Source organism: Balaenoptera ricei, chromosome 6, assembly GCF_028023285.1.
Source record: "Balaenoptera ricei isolate mBalRic1 chromosome 6, mBalRic1.hap2, whole genome shotgun sequence".
Taxonomy (NCBI): Eukaryota; Metazoa; Chordata; class Mammalia; order Artiodactyla; family Balaenopteridae; genus Balaenoptera; species Balaenoptera ricei.
The window spans coordinates 16,947,082-16,965,120 of record NC_082644.1 but is presented as its reverse complement, the minus strand read 5'-3'; the positions used below and the strand labels follow the sequence as shown (position 1 = coordinate 16,965,120).

General features: G+C 54.3%; 1 protein-coding gene across 1 annotated transcript in view; it reads right to left on the bottom strand.

The window, feature by feature from the left end:
* Positions 1-753: 753 nt before the first annotated feature.
* GFRA2 (GDNF family receptor alpha 2) overlaps positions 754-18,039 on the bottom strand; it is a 96,805-nt gene continuing 79,519 nt past the window's right edge. Inside the window, exons 5-9 of the mRNA XM_059926265.1 lie at positions 16,942-17,051; positions 16,108-16,248; positions 14,095-14,267; positions 3,016-3,069; positions 754-2,113 (exon numbers count right to left, since the gene is read on the bottom strand). Coding sequence (XP_059782248.1) covers positions 1,991-2,113; positions 3,016-3,069; positions 14,095-14,267; positions 16,108-16,248; positions 16,942-17,051 — 601 coding nt within the window. The 3' untranslated portion in view covers positions 754-1,990. The remainder of the gene's footprint in view (positions 2,114-3,015; positions 3,070-14,094; positions 14,268-16,107; positions 16,249-16,941; positions 17,052-18,039) is intronic.

Here is an 18,039-nt window from a genome sequence, read left to right as displayed (position 1 = left end):
ATCCCTTCTGGCAGTCTTCCCTCCTCCCTCCTGCTGTGTGCATACTCACACATGCCCTGAACACACACGAGTTCACACTCGCCAGCACGCGCGCGTGCACACACACACACGCGGCCAGCAGGCATTCCCCTAGTATTCTCTGAAGGAGAATCTCTCCAAGAGAATATGGCAGCCCCAATGTCCAGGCAGAGCCTGGGTGGCAAACGGAGAAAAAGAGAAAAAGGATGGACCACAAGTGTCTTCCTTCTCTGCTGGGACCCAAGAGGCCAGGTCTCTGCCTTCACAATCACATACCTTAAAAAAAACCAGGAGTCCCAGCAGGAAGATACCACCCACTCTACATAAGACCAACTGTGCCACCTCACAGGGCCACCCAGGCAGCCTTCAAACAAAAACATCCACAAGATGTGATGTCAGGTTGTCTCCCCCCGCCATCCCCACGGCTACCTTCATTCTCTTCCAGTTTGGGACCAACGGGCATTGGTGCTGATTGGGAAGGGAGGGAGGAGATGACAGGTGAACAGCCCGCCGGCTCAGCACAGCTGGGACCTCAGCCCCACCGTCTCCTAACAGAGCTCTATCACCCACACCGAGGACACACGACAGACACACGCGTGCACACGTGGACACACACGCTCTCCCAAGGCCCACCAGGAGCCCCCGGGAAGCAGCCAAGAGGTTGGCACTGGGCCAAGAACAAAATAGGGGCAAAGACACACCCAGAGTGAGGCAGAAGGCAGACTGCTTCCTAGTACGTTTATTGGAGCCTCTGCTAAGTGTGATATGGATCAGGAACCCCCTTCCGCTGCCCAGTCAACCCGACTGGGGCGGGGACACAGGGAACCAACCTCCTTTTCTTCCCATTATAGACAACATTATTAAAAAAAATAAACTTTACAATAATACATTTTCGCTCATCTGTTAGGGTATTGTTTCGTTAGTTCTGTTCCTTAAAAAAAGGAAAGGAGGGGGAACCACACGATATATGTATACGGATGTGTATATACATATATGTTGAGAAAGGAGCCGTGTTATGTACATACAGTGTGCGTACGTCTCGGAAATGAGGAAAGAGAAGAGCGAGGCAGAGAGAAAAGAGTTGGAGAGAGCCGCAGAGACCAGAACGTGGTGCAGGTAGACGGGCCACGGTGGTCTTCTCTGTCCCTCTCGGCGCCAGCCCCTCCCTCCCAAGGGAGACCCACCAAATGGACCCAAGAGAAACCAAGGGAGTGGACAAAAAAATCATTTCTCTTTGATTTCAAAACTCCTGCCACCAAGCAGGAAGAATCAGCCTTGAGGTGGTATCCAAGTTTTGCTCCCAACCCCCAACGGGATCTCCCAGGCAGGCTGGGCTCCCAAGCCCCCTGGAACTGCCCAGCCTCCCACCCTGTGCTACAGTGGAGGTCAAGGGGGCTCAGCACCACAACCCTCCACAGGTCAGATCCAGCCCTCAGAGAAGGGAGGCGAAATAACCTCCATCCTTGAAGCCACCTGGAGGTGCTGAAGGTACCCAGCTGGACTCCGGGGTGGGGGGAGGCAGCCTCACTGCTCTGCTGCCGACGCCCCCTGCCAGCGCCCGGCAGGTCCCCGGAGTGGGGAGCTTGAGAAGAGTGGCAGCCATCCTGCCCCAGCCCATGTCCCTTAGGCAGTGGGGACGTCATCCTGGTCTCTCATGTCAGCAGGGTCCAGAGGGGAAAACACCAGAAGAAAGTGAAGGGCATCTCTAGACCCTTGTGCCCTCGTCAGCACTGGGTTTCCCCTGCCAGGGGACCTCTGGGCCAGCTCTTAGGCTGCCCGCCTGCTTGTCTGTTTGGTTTAGAAAAACTTCTCCAGAGAAGAAACCTGGGAGGAGATAGGTTCAGAGACAAGGTGGGAAAAGACATTTTTTTTTTTTGCAAGGTGTGTGTGTGTCTGTGTGTGTTTCCATTTTGTCAGGCGGGTGTTCTCATCCGTGTAGCTTTCGGAAATCTCCCAACGCGATCCCCAGAGCCTACAAGGCCAGCTTCAGCATCAGGAAGGAGACAGCGGTCAAGGCAGCCGATGGTCTGGCTCTGCGGGGGCCTGAGTTAGGTTTGACCACCCTTTTACTCCCTGGGATGATATTGGTCGTGAGCTGTGGCCAGGCAGAAGCGGTAACAGAAGCAGAGAGAAGGACAAACGAGTCAGTAGGGCTGGGATCAGGCAAAAAAAAAAAAAAAAGGACTCTGGAAGTGGAGCACTAAGGCCCCTGCCCTCCTGGTCACCCAGGGGACCCTCTTTCGCAGAGCCAGGCTTCCATGGAGCTGGGCTGTGCCTCAGCTGACTACTCGGGGAACAAGGCAGCAGCCCCCAGGGAAATGGGCTGCTCTCCCTGCCCGGCTGATGCAGACCAGCGAGGACGGGGATGGTATAAAGATCTAAAGGAAGAAAGTCCCGGGGTCCACAGGACCTGCTTCTGGAGAGGAGAGGGGAGGGAAGGCGAGGGGGGAAGAGAGAAGCTCCGTTCTCCGGGTTCCTGAATTTGTTGGAATCCGCCCCCCACGGAGCCTCCGCTGCACACCCCTGTCTGAACTCTCTCTCCTTCTGCAGACTCGTACACTAACTTTACTTCTCCTCTAAGTTATATATATGCTATACATATACATAGTCACAGATCTACCCCTGTGCTGGGGCTCCCTCAAGGAAGGGCCCATGTCCTGTGCCATCTCTCCACCTCCTCAATGTCACAGAACCAGCACAGAGCAGGCTGCTGGGAACCCTTGTCTTAAAGAGTCAGGCAAGCTTGCCAGGACCTCTGCTCAGAGCAGCCTCTTGCGTCTCACCCAAGAGACAGGTAAGGGCCCTGGCTGCAACATCTACACCCACCCAGCCTCACCCCCAACAGAGCGAGCACCTACCCAGGTCCAGGTGGGCCAGAAGCTCAGCTAGCCCAGTCCATGCAATGGAATCTGGGAGCTTCAAATCCAAGGCTCTCCTGGAAAACAACCCCCTCTGGCCCAGCCCCCGGCACCCACCCCCACTCAGGCCCTCACTCACCTCTGTGAAGCACATGCTTAACTCTTTGGAGTTATTGGCCTTCAGCCCCTGCTCCTGTGGGAGAGAAGGCGCTGGTAAGGACGGATCACCGGGGCTGGGTCTCTGGCCGGCCTTTGTCCCATGACTCAGATGAGACGACACATCCCGTGGCCCTGCCATCCACCACTGACATCACAGTGTACACGCAAAGAGCACTGGAAGCACAGCGACCTTTGCCCTTCTCTGACACTCTCAGTGGTTAGGGCTCTTGAAGAAGAGACTTCTAACTCTGCTCTCCAACCTACAGCCTAATAGAGCAATAAGCCACTCCTGGGTCTGTCTACCATACTCAGAGTTCCTCTTGATGAGGCAGGGACCATGTTTTCTTTCCTTGTGTAACAGCAGCTCAATAAATGTTATACTCAGTCACTGTTTGTTAACCATCATTCAATAACATGTCTGTGAATGAATGAATGAATGAATGAATGCCACAGATGAGAACTAGCATCCCAGTGCCAGCTCCAGAAAAATCATGAGTCCTCATTCGGCTCATGGGCAAGAGAGCTGTGATTGATTAGTGATGTCTGCCACTGGGGCAGGTTAGGCAGACATCTGGCCATGGTGCCAGGTGTTGGCTGTTCCATCCTAAACAGATGTGTGGCATCTGGGAGCTCTGTGGTCCAGGTGAGGAATGAGGAAGGAAAGCTGGCTTGGTGATGACTCCAGGGTTTTCCACCCCTGGCACACCACCTGGATGAGGACCAGAGGGTATGTGTGATAAGCAGCCCTTTGTTGTCATCAGCATAATAGTGATCCATGGGAACCAGCTGGGAGATGTGATGTCTCTAAACTGGCCTCAAATGGCTCTGGCCACCAGAAGCAACTGGGAAGCCCAAGAAATTATGCCTAAACCACTGCTCTTGGCCAGAGGTATTAATCATGCCTTGAACATCGCAGGCAATCTACCACCCAGGGCATCTGGTCAGCTAAACAAGGCCCCAGCTGTCACACAAAGCCCCTAGCCAAGAGCAGAGTCACTACCGAAGGTGGAAATGTGATCATGGGGACAATGAGTGCAGCCGAGACAGAATCAGGGACTCAACCAAGGAAGATCCTGTTCAAGACCGCAGCACCAGTGACCCTGGCTGCCAAGATCTAGCCCGGCCTAGCCACCAGCCTGCATCCCTGCAGAAGGGTGTGTGCTCGGAGGCCCTTGCGGACCTAAGGACTGGATTCCACTGCCCAGGACCAAGTGCGGCTCCAGATAGGGCTGTGGGAGGTCACTGCCTGAGGGAGCCTGCCCACCCCACCTCAGAGGCTGCGCTGTCACCATTAGCTTCCACCTGACTGCCCCCCACCATCCTCACTCGGTCACCTCCCTGAGCAACTCCCAGCCCCAGCTAGGTCCCCACCTATGACATCCTGCAGCCTGTCGGGGTCTGTGCCACGCAGCCCAACACCTATATTTCCTGGCAGTCTTTCCAGCTCTAACTGTTGCAGGTACAGCAGCTGTGTCTCTGCCCCCTCCAGGGTCCCTGTCTTCTCCCTGGCGCCCCCTCCCACAGTGCTCACTAAACAGGAGGCTGTGTGGAATCACAGGCAGACAGCTGGGGATTCTGGTCCTCAACCCCCCACCTCAACCAAGAAGCTCCATTTTGACTTGTTTTTGTTTTGTTTTGTTTTGTTTTTAACATCTTTATTGGAGTATAATTGCTTTACAATGGTGTGTTAGTTTCTGCTTTATAACAAAGTGAATCAGTTATGCATATACATATGTTCCCATATCTCTTCCCTCTTGCGTCTCCCTCCCTCCCACCCTCCCTATCCCACCCCTCTAGGTGATCACAAAGCACCGAGCTGATCTCCCTGTGCTATGCGGCTGCTTCCCACTAGCTGTCTATTTTACGTTTGGTAGTGTATATATGTCCATGCCACTCTCTCACTTTGCCACAGCTTACCCTTCCCCCTCCCCATATCCTCAAGTCCATTCTCTAGTAGGTCTGTGTCTTTATTCCCGTCTTGCCCCTAGGTTCTTCATGACTTTTTTTTTTTTTCTTAGATTCCATATATATGTGTTAGCATACGGTTTTTCTTTTTCTCTTTCTGACTTACTTCACTTTGTATGAGGGACTCTAGGTCCATCCACCTCACTACAAATAACTCAATTTGGTTTCTTTTTATGGCTGAGTAATATTCCATTGTATATATTTATGCACCCAACATAGGAGCACCTCAATACATAAGGCAAATACTAACAGCCATAAAATGGGAAATCGACAGTAACACAATCATAGTAGGGGACTTTAACACCTCACTTTCACCAATGGACAGATCATCCAAAATGAAAATAAATAAGGAAACACGAGCTTTAAATGATACATTAAACAAGATGGGCTTAATTGATATTTATAGTACATTCCATCCAAAAACAACAGAATACACATTCTTCTCAAGTGCTCATGGAACATTCTCCAGGATAGATCATATCTTGGGTCACAAATCAAGCCTTGGTAAATTTAAGAAAATTGAAATCGTACCAAGTATCTTTTCCAACCACAACGCTATGAGACTAGATATCAATTACAGGAAAAGATCTGTAAAAAATACAAACACATGGAGGCTAAACAATACACTACTTAATAACCAAGTGATCACTGAAGAAATCAAAGAGGAAATCAAAAAATACCTAGAAATAAATGACAATGGAGACACGACGAAACAAAACCTATGGGATGCAGCAAAAGCAGTTCTAAGAGGGAAGTTTATAGCAATAAAATCCTACCTTAAGAAACAGGAAACATCTCAAATAAACAACCTAACCTTGCACCTAAAGCAATTAGAGAAAGAAGAACAAAAAAACCCCAAAGTTAGCAGAAGGAAAGAAATCATAAAGATCAGATCAGATCAGAAATAAATGAAAAAGAAATGAAGGAAACGATAGCAAAGATCAATAAAACTAAAAGCTGGTTCTTTGAGATGACTTGTTTTATATGTTGGAGTTATATACAAAATTATTTTTAAAAATAGTCTGTGGCTTAAAAATAAATAAGGTTTGAGAAAATAGCTAAACTAGATGACCTCTTGGCCTGACCTTCTGTGACAGGATGCCAGCTCTCAGGGAACCCAGGGTCCTGGACACAGACCTGGACACAACTTAGCCGGGTCAACCACACAGAGAGGAGCCGCTGGGGAGGAGGTGAGATCTGAAGGCTCAGCTCTGGAGCCGCCTGGCCTATGGCTGGACTTTGCTCCTCAGAGTGGCTGGGACTTGAAAGTCTCCTCTTAAGAGGGAAGACACAGGAGGGGGTGTTGGCAAATATTAGATAGGCAGCAGGAGGAAGAGGAGAAGGAGGAAAGGGATAGAAGTAAGAGGAAATGAGAGGAAGGATGAAGTAGAGAAAAAAGGGAAAGACAGCACCCAAGGAGACAGGAGTACCAGGTAGGGAAGAGGGGGAGGGGAGGGAGTAGGGGGGGAGGGAGGGAGCATCGGGGGAGGGGAAGGAGGAGAGGGGGAGGAGAAGGAACAGGAGAGGACTCCTTCATCCCGTCCTCTGACCCATATTATCGTGAGATAGGGATGCCACCTCCCAGGACCAGGGCCAAAGGAATCCGACCCACTGTGTGGTCTCTGACAGGCCACAGGGACCTGGTGGGGGAAAAGGACGGGACTCCATGAAGATTAGGACAGGACCCCTCCCCACGCCCCTTTAGCGACCCACCTTGGATCCGTCATCCACAGTACTTGCCCAAGCCCTTCTGAACCAATGGCATTTCCATCTGGCAGGCTCCAGGGCTGACCTGCCACACACTGAACACGTGCTGACTGGCCAGGTGACACATTGGGCTTCCTCTCACTGTCCTCAAGTACTTCCTTCAAGTGCTACAACATCCAGCTTATAGATTTTTGTCCTCAGAGACCCATCCCAGCCTTTCCTTTTTAGACTGCAGGGTCCTAATCCTTGGTGCCCATCCCCGTGGAACAGCCCCTTGATCCAAGGAAGGACCCCAGAGGCCAGAGCCCAGGGCTCCAGTCTTGGTTCAGCCACTGACCCCCGGCAAATCCCTTCATCTACTGGCACCTCAGTTTCCTCATCTATAAAATAGCGATAGTCAAGCGAACCTCACTGACGCACCGTGAGATACATGAGACCGTGCGTATGGCGCAGCAAAGCTCTGGACAAGTATAAACGTCCCTTAATCCCCAAGCATGATGCAGAGCAAAGCAGAGTTTGGATCCAGTAAACTCCCAGGACTGGGGCTGCAGGGTGAGACCCAGGTCAGCTGGTACCTGGGGCTATCCTAGCTCTACCCTGACAGCTCAGCAAGCAAAGCCAGGGAGAAGTCTGGGCCCCAGTGGACCCCTCCACCTGACTTCCAGAAAACACAGAACAGACAGTGAAGGGGTGAAGGCTGCAGTAATCTCCCCCAACAGCAAGCCCAAGACCTCTCCCCCAGTCCTGGGCACACAGAACAGTGTGGGTGTTTGCCAGTCAGTCAACCTTTTCTGAAAGTGGCAGATGGGGGAAGTGCATAGACAAAGAGGTTCCACTACCTAACGCCCAAGCCTTAGGCTCAAATTCACCGCCTCCTTCACATTAACTCCCCACCACCATTCCCCGCAGGGAGCTCCAAAGATGAATGAGTCACAGCCCTGCTCACACCCAGATGAGAGAAATAAACACCCACAAGGTCACCTCTGCCCCAGTTCAGCAAATGGGAGGGAGAAGAGGCTCTATCTTCCCCAAGCCCCCCACGGTGCAGCTGTCCTCTGAGGTCACACCGCTCCCAAGACCACCCTTGATGCCTATCTCACCCGATTATCTTGGTGGCAGGAAGGGAGGACGGCAGCAAAGACAAGGTTCATCCTTCTAGAAATTTCTCCCAGAGGGGCCCTTTGCTCAGGAAGTTAGAAGGAAATTATCGTCTTCCTCCTCTTCCTTGCCACCTCTGTCCACACTCCCGAAACTGGGTCTGGCATGTGCAGGTGCCAGGGACCAAGTCCAGTGTTGTCTCTATGGGAAAACCCCTGGCCGGAGCTGGCAGGCCCTCTCCTGTGTCCCCTGCTTCTGTTCCCGGCCCCATCCCCAAATCTGTGCCCTTGGCGACCTCCGTCCTGCACACGCCCACCCCCAGTAACACACCTCGCCCTCCTCCACTCCCCACCATCCCCTAGTACAACCCCGCTTTTCTCACCTCTGATGACCATCGACTATCACTGACTATTGCAAAAATCTCCTGACAGGTCCCCCAGTCACTCTTCCTCGACAACCAATCTCCACCTGCTGTCAGATTATCTTCCCAAATCACACTTCTCATCACGACATCCCTGCTCAAAAGCCTTCAGCGGCCTCTCCACACTCGCCAGTTCAACCTGAAAATTAGGTTTGACTTCCCACCCCCTCCTTCCCATATCAGAACCCTGCATTCTCCCAAACGCATGGCCTGTGCTCCTCTAGGTCGGGGGGAGGCAAACATTTTCTGCAAAGGGCCAGAGAGTAACAATTTTAGGCTCTGCCGGCCATGGCGTCTGTCCCAACTTAACTCTGCCTGCAGCACCTGGACAATACATAACAATAGGGTGTGGCTGTGTTCCAACAAAACTCAATTTATTCAAACAGGCAGCAGGCCAGATTCAGCCGGCAGGACCCGCCCCCTCCTCAGCTGCTCTGGGCTGCCCTGATGCCCTGTCTCTGCTCCCTCCCCACCCACTCCTCCCAATTCCACATCTCTGCATCTCCGTGCCCTCAATTCTCCCTGTTCCTCCAGGCCCAGCAGCAGGGCTCACCTGGTCCATGAGTCCTGTGCTTCCACTGCCAACCCAAAGCCACCTCCCCCTCCGCATCCATAACGCCTTATCCATCCCCCTGGCGCACCCATCACCTCCTGCCCCGTAATTCTCTGAGCGTGCACCCTTTCCCTCCTGCTGGTATGAGGACCAAGGTACCAGCCTCATATGCTGGTCAGCCTCAGTGCCTGGAACAGAGTGACATGCGGTAAGAATTTACGTTGAACAAAGGAGTGAATGCACTGATGGATGAATAAATGAATGACTACAAGGGAGAGCCAGAGGGAGGGAAGAAAAGAAGGAATGCATCAGCCTCTCAAAGCTTTGAAACGAGCCGAATTTGTAAATCAGAAATGTATGCCTAATAGGCATATGGATACACTGACCAGCCTCTGGGTCCCATGCTCTGACAGCTACCGGCTTGCGTGCTGAGTAAGAGACCCATCCAGGGAACAGGCAGGAGGAGGAGGAGACGGAGGTGGCTGCTGGCTGCTGAGCCTGTGGCCGGCATGTGGTGAGGAGGGTTCACGGCAAGCCCTCCAAACTCATTTTTAATTCCCCCAGATGTGATGGGCACTAGCAAGGATGAGAGCAGAAATTGGCTGGTGGAGACAAGGAAAGCAAAGGAGATTGCATTACTAGGGCCCCGCAGCCCTGCAGAAAGTGATATGACAGGGTCCCACGAACTGGCCCAGAGCCACCCACCGGGAACACCAAGGACACTGGAAACAAACCAAGTCCAGGGAAAGTGGGAACCCACTGCCAGTCTGCCCCACCCACGCTGCACTGCCCTGGTCCAGGCCCCATCTTATGACAAAAGAGCCTTCTATCCAATCCTCCTGCATCTTCACCTTCTTTACCTACTTCTTTACCTTCATACCTCACGGCACACAGAGGCCATCAATGAGAGGGAGGAAAGCTGAATAGAGTTGCCTGCGAGCAACAAAACAGACCGTTTTCTAGAACAGAGAGCAGGAAGTTCCCATAAATCCAGTGATCGGGAACTCTGGGCTCTTTCTCTTGACCTGTATGGAGCACCCACTCGACGCCAGGCACTAAGCACTCGGTTATAAGGGCTACCAAGGGGGTGACGCGGCCCCCGCCCTCCAGGGATGCTTTTCTGGTGCGGGGAGCAGAGCACGTCGTGATGGGGGCTGAAGGGAGGCAAAGTGGGAGCCCTAAGCAAGGAGACGGCAGTTCTGCCAGAGCGGAGTCAGGAGACCACCCGAGAGGTGACATCCAAGTAGGATTCAAAGGCAGAGAGCTGGAAGAGAAGGGAAGGAGACGCCCTTCGCTCAGAGGAACTGGCGAGGACAAGGGCCAGCATCTTGCTCAGCCTGGCCCTCGGGCCTACACCAGGGGTGCCTGATGGGCTTCAGAAACAAAGGACCTTGGATGAGGGTACAAGATTGATGGCCTCCTGTAGATTCCTCGCTTTAGGGACCACTGGGAAGGAGGGAGGGAATTCACACAAGGGGTGTGTGTCTGTGTCTGTGTCTGTGTGTGTGTGTGTGTAGCAGGGACAGAGGGAGACACTGTTCTGTAGATTCTGCCACACTTTCTCCAAGTTCCAGAGAGCCCCAGGCTGGCAGGGCCACCCGGAGAGGGGACCACAGCCAGGAGCGGAAGCATATGAGAGCCAGACTCCAGAGGGCATCAAGGACCACAGACACGGGGCCAACTCGGGGTCTGCCCAGCTCCCGGCTCCTCTCTGGTACCTAAGACACCCACATTTCTGCTCAGCAGCCCCTCGAAGGAGACAAGAGTCCCTCCAATTCCAGACCCCGCCCCACTGTGGGAAAGTCCTTTGGGGGAGCGGATGTGGAGGAAGAGGCAGCACAGTGCAGCCAGAAGAAAACTGTCCAGGAGCCGGGGGCCGGGGGTGCTGTGGACATGTCACCGTCCTCACTGGCCTTCCATCCTCTGGGATTTGGGTAGGAGCTCTCAGAGAGCCCACTGATGCTAACATCCAATTGCTCACGTGGGGTCCCCACCTGGCTACCATCTCTGGGTCAGTGAAGGAGGTTCCTAAGGCTTCCCCCAGGGTCCACGTGCGGATAAGAAGGAGGACAGATGTAAGTGATCGTGCCTCTCTCTCCAGGGGTGTCTGGGGTGTGCAGCCTTCCTCTCCCTCCCTCCCTCCCTCGCTCAGCTCCCTGTCTCTGCCCTCACTCGGAGACTCCCTTCTGTGGCCATGGGTTGCTGTCATTCCCAAGGGCCCCGCAAGGGCCACCACAGAGCCCTTCCAAGCTAGCAGAGCTGAGGGCGGGGGCACGGGCTGGGGAGGGACAGACCACCCACACCAGCCTCCAGCCAAGCTGAGGGCAGGGACATGGGCTTATTCCCTCTGCACGCCCAGCACCTGGCACAGAGTAGTAGGTGCTCATTTAAAAGACCGCAATTAGGACTTCCCTGGTGGCACAGTGGTTAAGAATCCGCCTGCCAATGCAGGGGACACGGGTTCGAGCCCTGGTCCGGGAAGATCCCACATGCCGCAGAGCAACTAAGCCTGTGCGCCACGACTACTGAAGCCCACGCATGCTCCGCAACAAGAGAAGCCACGGCAATGAGAAGCCCGCACACCACAAGGAAGAGTAGCCCCCACTCACCGCAACTAGAGAAAACCCGCGCGCAGCAACAAAGACCCAACGCAGCCAAAAATAAAATTAAAATAAATAAAGAAATTTTTAAAAATGAAAGAATAAAAAAATAAAAGACCGTAATTAAAACAGAATCAGAGGCCCTTCCCTTTCAGTTTCTGTGAGAAAGAACGGGGGTATGAGGGTCTGCTTCTCTTCCATTCCTCCTGGGAGGTCCACCCCTGCTGTCCCACCCAGAGTGACTTAGTCAACAGACCCGAGTGGACGGACCCTGGGGCCAGGCCTGGGGGAGCCCCCTGCCAGACAGCCCTCCAGGATTCAAAACACCTATCATGTATGTATGGTTCCTCACATACGTCATCTCTCATACAGATCGTGTGTTAACCCCACTGGAATCAAACCAAGTGTAAGACAAGCCCCCAGATGGTGAGTCTGCAGAAAACCAGGCTGGGGCTGAAAGAAACCAGGTGATGGTTTAGCAAACCACTGGAGGGAAACAGCGGGGGGGGAAAAGGGAGTCAGAGTCATCAGGCACTGAGGGGGCTGCGGTGGGCATGAGACCAGGGCTTTGAACTTCTCCACGCCCACAGTGACTCTGTGGGAGTCTTAGGAAGGGTCCACAGCCCCTGCTGAGTGGGCATCTCCCCGATGGGCCAGCCCCAAGGGGCTGGGGAGGAAGGTTGGCAGCACCCAGAGGGACCACACCAGAGCCTGGTCACCTGACAGGTGGCACAGCCCTGACCTGCCGAGCTGCCCGCCACTCTAGCATGAAATTGAGCTGGCAACCGTCTGTGGAGCGGACCCCGAGCCCCGCCAGCAGCCGCTGAAGCATGTTCAGTGTAATTAGGAGCCACCCAAGGGTGACATGGGTACCTCAGCCCAAGTCAGGAGGGGCGGCCTAATGGAGGGGAGCGGGTCATGGAGGGGCCCACGCTGGGCCTGACCTGAAGGCACTTGGAGGTCAGCTGTTACAGCACAGGGTGCCCACCGGGAAGGGAAGTGGGAGTGGGCTTCCCAACCAGGATGGGCACCAGCAAGGGGTGCCCGGGGTGACCGGGACACCTCTGCCAGGCCCCATCCCTGCTCAGGTCTCACACCAGCATTCTGAAAGCCCACTGCTCTTCATCTCTGGCTGTACTGAGGTTATATTGACCATCAAAAATTGTATCTATTTGGGAATTCCCTGGTGGTCCAGTGGTTAGGACTCTGCGCTTCCACTGCAGTTGCCCGGTTCGATCCCTGGTTGGGGAATTAAGATCCCTCAAGCCGAGCGGCACAGCCAAAAAAAAAAAAATTGTATATATTTAAGGTGCACAATCCAATATACATAAATATTGTAAAATACCCACCACAAGTCAATCAACACATCCATCACTTCACACTTCTACCATCTTCTTTTTTTGCTTTTTTTTTTTTTTTTGCACTGAGAACACTTAAGGTCTACACAGATTTCAAGTACACAGTACAACACTGTCAACTGCAGTCACATCACTGTAACCAGTTCTCCAGGACTTACTCATCTTGCAAGACTGAAACTTCATAGTGAGTGCTCACTGGTGATCCCACGAGCCCGCCCCACTCAGACTGGCATCTTCATTGCCACACGCAGCCGGGCCTGTTCCCCCGGCCCCCAAACCTATGCTCACGTTGTGCCCCCACTGGCTGGACTCCAGACCCCACCCCTCCTTGGCAATTCCAGCCCCAATTCCTGCCTGAAACATCCCCTTATCCCCACCACCACACCCTCACTGTTTCCCCCCTCCTCTGTTTTCCCTGATATTCTGCACAAGGTCTTCTTTTAAACTCTTTGTTCTAGAGTATGAGTGTGTATATGAGTATATATGAGTGTGTGTGAGAGAAAGTGTGTATGAGTGTGTGGGGGGGGGTCGCGTTCTGATTAGAACCAACATCCTAAGCAAAAAATCTACTGTAGCAAATGGTGTGACAGCACGAGGATAGCTCAGCAGAGAGAAAGGCTGAGTGGGGAGCCCTGTGTCTCCACAATGCCACCCACGTGGTCCCATTTGTGGCACTGACCGCAGCCCACGTCTGGTGCTTGTTGAACTCTCTGACCCTCGACAAGACCACAAGGACCACAAAACACAGGACTGCATCAGCCTCATTCACCAGCGTCTCCCTAGTATCTCGCATAAGACGTCGAACACAATGCATGCATAGCACACGTTGGATGGATGGATGGATGGACGGATGGACAAACAAATGAAAATCACAGGTTTTGGAATCAGATGTAGGTTTGAAATCTTATTCCACCACTAACCAGCTGTGTGACCTTGGGTGTGTCGCCTAACACCCCTGGGCTAGTTTCCTGCGTGTAAAACAAGAATCCCAACAGCTCATTGTATGAGAATCAATGAAATACGTAGAGTCTACTAGCGCAGTACCCAGTAATTAGTAGATGGTTAGTAAATGATAACCATTCCATTTCTCCGGCACCCCCGTAGTATCTAGTACAATCCTGTGACAGAACAGGTGTCTGATACTTGCAGGGTGATACTTAGTGAATTAACCATGGAAAACTAGCCCCCATCAGCTCTTCCTGCCTCTTGGGTCCTGATCCAAAGGGAGGCACTTGCGTGCCCCGTCCCTGGTCTCCAAGGCTGTAATTTCCCACCTCGCCTCTGGCATCAGGTACTTCTCTAAGCCCTCAGACTGCCCCGGCTCCATTTTCCCAGCGGCAGAGCTGCATCCCCTCACCTGGACAGATGTGCAGGTAGTGATGACATTGGTCCCCAGGCTGGTGCTATCACTGAGGTCATCCGGCAAAGAAGGCGTTTTCTCTACCCGAGGGGCCTGCGTGGCCTGGAATGAGGGGTTTTTAGGGGACAGGTTCACATCTGTGCCATTGCCAAAGGCCTGGATGGCGTTCCCTGTGGGGAAAGAGAGCAGGGAGAGAAATCAGGGGCCCCTCCATCACTCTGCCCCTTGCCATCCCAAACTTGACCTTCCCTGTGATAGCCCAGAGCTGGGGGCGGGGTGGAACTCGTCCAAACTAACTTGGCTGAAGCTCCCTTTCAGAGAGCTACCAAGGTCTCATATCGAGAGAAGAAAAGAGCAGGAAGGAAGTTGAAAAAGAGAAACCGGAATAAAGGAAATATACCGGATGTGGAATGAAGAGGAAAACAGGAGGAGAAGTGGGGTGTGGGGAGCCGGGAGGCGAGGAGCAGGCAGTGCCCAGGGCGCAAGCCCACCTTCTCTGCGGCATTCAGTATTGCAGACCACCACGTTCACGTGGCCACCCGACGTAGTCCCCCTCCCCAGGTGGCCTCATCCACCCCCCACTCAGTCAGTTACACTAATTCACTCAGGACCAACTAACGGGACCTCTTGGACAAAATTGCGTCCCCAAGCCAAGAGCCTATATGAAGCTCCACCTCCAAGTCCCAGGTGCACTTCAAGTTCATCATGTCACCACCTGAACTAGGCACCACTCCCTCCACTGCAACATTGCCTCCCGCTGCGTTCCCAGCCCTGACGGTGACATCTTTCTCCACCCAAGTCTCCCAAGTCACAAACCTGGGTTACTCAGGACACTTCCCTAACCACCCGCTTGCCATCAACCAAGCCCACCCCCCCACTCCACCCCCCGCCGCTGCTCTGGGTCAGTGGGTGCTGTCCTCTCCCGAGAGCGCCTACGACAACCCCTAGCGGACGCTGTGTTGGGTCACCTGTGAGAACCACATCCCTATCCCCACCCCCTCCACACCAGAACCAGAGAGTGAGCCTTCCGAAATCAGATCTGACCATGGCACCACCTGCCGACACCCCTTCAGTGAGCTTCACACCACCTCGTCACCTGCAGGACCCTAAGATCCAAACGCCTTCAGATCTGCAAGCGTGCTCACCAGGAGGACTCTCTCCACCTATCCAGGTGACCCGGGGCATCCTTATGCAGTGTGGCAAGGCTAAGTGGTCTGCAGTTCCTGAAACCCACCTCTGCCCAGAGCGGAATAGCAGGCCCTCCCTCCCCCTTCAGCTGACCGGTGGCCAGTGATCCCCAAGTGGGTCAGCTTCTGAGATGCCTTCAGGGCCCCCCTCCTCCAGGCTGACTCGGGCAGCCCCACCCTGGGCTTCTGCAGACCCCTCTGCAGACCTCCACCCTAGCACGGTTCCTCCCCCACCGTACTGTGATGGCTGTGACCCCCTGACGGTGCACCTGCTCAATGACAAGCACTGTGCTGTCAGAAAGGCAGGATGGACAGATGACGGAAGGAAGAAAAGAGGGCAGGAAAGGGGGAGGAGATCTCCAGGTGGGTGTGGAGAGCGAGGGCGTCGGACTAGAAAGACCAGGCAGGCAGAGCTTGTGGCTGACCTTTCCTTCTCTCTAGCCTTCGGATTAGGAGTTTGATGAAACTCCAATTCCAAGGGGAAATCGATCCTTAAAGGGAAAAGTGACAGATGCTAAGACCTCACCACAGGGCTGTGCCTGAAGGAACCTGGCTGAGACTGTCAGGATAACAGACCAGAAACCTTCGGCCTTGACTTGACATAGATGGAAGGCCTCCAGTGGCCTCCGGACAGCTCCGGGGTGAATCTCCAAGAGCACAAAACCCATGGTCTCCGCAGGCAACCCCCCTGCTGGAGAAGCCCCGCAGGCATCACTGGCCACCGCACGGGGAAGGAGGGAATGGCCAGGCAGAGCTCCAGGGCCCCCTGGGATAGGAGGGGTGGGGGGTGGCTGTTGGCTGGGGAGGACGTGGCAGGACTCACGGAGGCATGGGTTCTCGGTGAAGTCCCTCAGGAACTTCTCACACTCCTCCTCCATGTTTCCGCTCCCACGACAACTGCACCAGGGGGACACCACGATGCCAGTGGGGCTGGAGTCCACGTAGTTGGGTGTTATATCGAACCCTAGGCAGGGAGAAAGGGAGGCAAAGGAGAGAAGGACAGTAAGGCTTCCCCTCGGGCCCCCAGACCCCAGGCCCATCAGAGAAGAGGCTTGGGACACCCCCCTCCCTCCCATCCACCTGCCCCTCAACACATATATCCCAGCTCACATTCCAAACCACAGGGGTCAGCAGGGGGCATAAAGGACAGACCAGGGCGGCAGAGGGGATACCCAGGAGCACCCCCGCACCCGAGAGCACGGGCCCTCGCTTTCTCTTTCGCCAACAAGCAGAGCATGTGTCCTCCAGTCAGGGAGGCTAAGGCTCTCTCTTGGGTTTGGATCCCAGTGTCAACGTTGACCAGCAGAGTGAACCTGCACAAGTTACTTAGCTTCCCCAAGCCTCAGTTTTCCCATCTGTAAAATGGAGCCCCACCCCCTGCCTAGTAAGGTTTGCTGTGAGATTTAAATAAGACAGTCCACGTAAACTGCTTAGCACAGCGTCTGAAATGTTGCACAATGAATGTTACCCTTTCTTCTTATTTTGGAAGCTCCTAAGGCCCCTGGGGCCTCCTCCCCCATGATAAAGCTCCGGCTCCCATCACAGCAGAGAAGGGCCAGCTCAGGCTGTCCACCCGCCGGCCCTGAGCTGGGCCTCGGTCCCTAACTGAGCCTGGGGCAGCCGGGAGCCACCGAGAGCCTGGGTTGGGGCGGCTTACCGATCATGCCGGCATAGGAGCCCAGACACGCCTGGTAATTGTCAGTGGGGCAGCCAGTGAGCGTCCGGTAGGAGGCACGACAGTTGGCGTGGAAGTCCGCCAGCCGGGACCTGGGGTCAAGAGAAGACCCATCGGACAGCAAGTTAGTCTGGCGGCCCTCCCGCTTCCCTGGCAGCAGAGCGGCTCTTCCACAGCCTCCCAGGGCGGGAGGAAGCCAGGAAGACAGAGAGGAGGAAGATGGAGGGGAAGAAGCTTGGAGGGCTTTAGGCTAGGAGCTCCTTGAGGACAGGACTTCCTGGAGACCCAGGCACCCAGTTTAGGCAAGGCCTGCTCTGAATGGGTCTCTCCGTCGGAGGAACACAGAGGGAACCCGGGTGGGTTTGCTGAGAATGCCTGGGACCCAGGCAGGAAGGCCAGGCTCTGCTTCCTGCTCAACCCACTCCTGGTGACCTTTCCCAAGTCCTCCAGCACAGCACCATGGCCACTCACAGAATGAGTACAATAATCCCTGCCCAGCCACTTCATAGAATCAGTCTGGGGGTCAAAGGGGACAGCCCCCAGGGAGGTTAAAGAAAGAGTCCCCCTAGGACGAGACATCCCCTGGGTCTTCCTGACCCAACTCTTCTGCATCAAATCAGAGCAAAGCCTCCCCTGCCGTCCCTCCACCAGCTTCCCCATCCTGCAAGGCAGAATCAGCCTTTTCTTCCCCTGGTGATGTAACCTGTCATCACCCACTCCTCTCTGTCAGTGCAGATAAAGCTGCTTTGTAACCACCTGCACACAGCTCTGTGCTCCCCAGTCGACCATGAGCTGCCTAAAGGCAGCTGCTGTCTGACCCGGTCTGTCTGCAGCCCCCAGCACCTGGATGCGGGGGTCACAGGGAGCCCACGGCACCCAAGTCTAACCTGCAGGGCAATTCCCTTTCCTTCTTCTTCCTGCCCTAGCACCCTGGCCCCAGGCTGTGACCATCAATCAGCCCAGGCCACCGCCCACCTCCCCACCCACCGGGGCTTCCTATAGCCGAGTGCCCTTTGCCACAAGGTCCTCGCCATCATATCCTGAGTGTCTCACAGCAGCTGCAGGCAGCAAGTACCAAGG